This window comes from Triticum dicoccoides, chromosome 2A (assembly GCF_002162155.2).
Source record: "Triticum dicoccoides isolate Atlit2015 ecotype Zavitan chromosome 2A, WEW_v2.0, whole genome shotgun sequence".
Lineage (NCBI taxonomy): Eukaryota > Viridiplantae > Streptophyta > Magnoliopsida > Poales > Poaceae > Triticum > Triticum dicoccoides.
Window position 1 is genome coordinate 147,662,262 of NC_041382.1, and position 2,204 is coordinate 147,664,465.

At 50.0% G+C, this 2,204-nt stretch overlaps 1 protein-coding gene across 1 annotated transcript in view; it reads right to left on the minus strand.

Annotated features, from left to right (window-relative positions):
* LOC119353907 (COBW domain-containing protein 1-like) overlaps window positions 1-1,078 on the minus strand; it is a 4,174-nt gene extending 3,096 nt beyond the window's left edge. Inside the window, exons 1-2 of the mRNA XM_037620603.1 lie at window positions 851-1,078; window positions 196-413 (exon numbers count right to left, since the gene is read on the minus strand). Of these exons, the coding sequence (XP_037476500.1) occupies window positions 196-413; window positions 851-1,003 (371 nt within the window). The 5' untranslated portion in view covers window positions 1,004-1,078. The remainder of the gene's footprint in view (window positions 1-195; window positions 414-850) is intronic.
* Between the last annotated feature and the right edge of the window lie 1,126 nt (window positions 1,079-2,204).

Below are 2,204 nucleotides of genomic sequence, written 5' to 3' on the forward strand. Positions count from 1 at the left end.
TTCTGAGGTAAAAACAGAATGTCAACACGAAGTCAGCATATATAGGTAGACAATTTTGGTGACTCGAAACATCACAAGCAACAAATAACCATAGAACAATCGAGTAATGATAGTATTGTACATATCTACAGTCGAGTCCTATGTTGTATGTTAAGTACCCATTCAAGATACTAGATAGGAAAATGTGTCTCTTACCTCTCCTTAGTCTGCACAAGTTGCTCAAGTGCTTGAACCAGGCTGTGTTTTACAGTGCAACAAACGCATCCATTTGCTAGCTCCACCCACTCCTCAACAACGGCACCACCTTGCCCCTCATTGATCATTGCTCTTTCTACTCCAATTTCCTCTCCGAACTCATTCAGTATTACTGCTATTCTTTTCCCATGTTGTCCACTCAAAATGTAGTTGACTAACTGAAATTTTTAAGCACGGCGAGTGACTGTTAACCCATGGGGTCCCAACTAGCTCAACTAATAAAATGACTAGGAAATTATAGAGCACAATTGTGAAGAAAGGGGGAAAAAAGGTGATATACAGCCTAAAGTATCAACATGATGACATTAATTGGAGATGACACTTGAGTGCTGACAGAAAACACAAAGAACAGTGCTACAGTTCGTGCCAGTGATTCCTCATAGTCATAGGACACAAATACAGGCTTAAACTACGATTCAATTTTGGTAAAATTAGAGGCATCCTTGTCAGTAAGGAGTCGGTAGTAGCTGGCGATTTGTCTTTGGTCGTATATGCAGCACCAGGATATCTCGCGCCTACTTTATACAGAAACAGTGGATGGATGGTGCAGCGGACGGGGAGGGAAGCGGGGTTAAGGCACGCAGAGGAATCTCACCGTGGACTTGCCGGCGCCGAGGTAGCCGGTGATGACGGTGACGCCGACCGGCGCGGAGGCGGAGGCGGAGGAGGAAGCGGGAAACGGAGGAGAGGCCGTCTGCGGCGGGAGCTCGACAGCGAGGGAAGGGCAGTCGTCGTCGCCGACCTCCATGGCCGCCGAGAGCTCGAGAGCTTCGCCGTTAGGTTGCTAGGTTTGGGTTCGTGTACGTGAGAAATAAGGAAACGAATAATCATCTTGAAACCTCTATTTTTCTTTCTTCTCTTCTCTAAGAGCATCTAAATGTAAATGTAGTCTATAAATAGTACTAGTATCTAAGAGCATCTCCAATAAAAGATGCAAATTTAAAGATGTAAAACAAGATATGTAAAAATTTACATCTTCAAAAAGTGCCTTTGCATCTCCAAAAAAGTGTCAACTTTATGTAAAAGAGCAACTCCAACAGATGATGCAAACTAGAGATGTAAAACCAGCCGCCGCTCACGCGACTGTGTACAAGTAGTCGGCATGAGTGTCGGTGGCCGAGCGCCGAGAGAAGGGAGAAGCGTTGGTGGGTCGAGCGGCGGTAGCAGGTGCGCCGGCGGCCGAGCGGCGAGAGTCGGGAGGTCGAATGCGGCGGGCGAAGCTTGAATGGCGGGCGGTGTGGCTGTATATCGAGCGGCGGATTGGTCGTGGAGGGGCGACGGGGAGACGGTCGTGCGGCGCAAGAAGGTTGAGTCTGGCAGTGGAAAAGCGGCGGCGACGTGGAGGCAAGTGTGCGGCTTGAATTCGGCGGGAGAGAGGGGCGAGCTCAAATCATGCGGCGGCGATTCGGCGAAGAAGCAACAATTCGGTCGATTTGGAGGAGGGCGGCGACAGAGTAGCAGCGGAACCGGCAGCGGGGGTGGTGGAGAGGCCAGATTTGGCACTGGGGCGGCGGTGGCGTGGTGCAATGGGCAAGTGTCGCGGCGGCGGAAGTGCGGTGGGATGGGCTCCAATCGGTGGCTCCTCGGCGACTACGGCGGCGCGGCGGGGTGGGCAGACCAATGGCGGGGTCGTCGGAGTTGGCCGTGGCCCGGGCAGTGGTCGGCTGGCAGCGATTGGTCGCGTGGAAGTGAAATAAATGACAGTTGGGCAATTGGCGTGTGGTTGCGTTTTTACAACTCCTGCAGATGGAGATGCAAAAAAAAAAAGCACCACGGGGTGTTATAGTTTACATCTCTAGGAGGTGGAGATGTGATTTTTTTACATCTACATTATCATCTGTTGGATAAGAGTTTTGGGGCTTCGGAGGTGCAAAAGTTAGTTATTTTTACATCTATATCATCTATTGAAGACTAATATTTTGCTAATCCTACCGGAGACCATTGCCCCA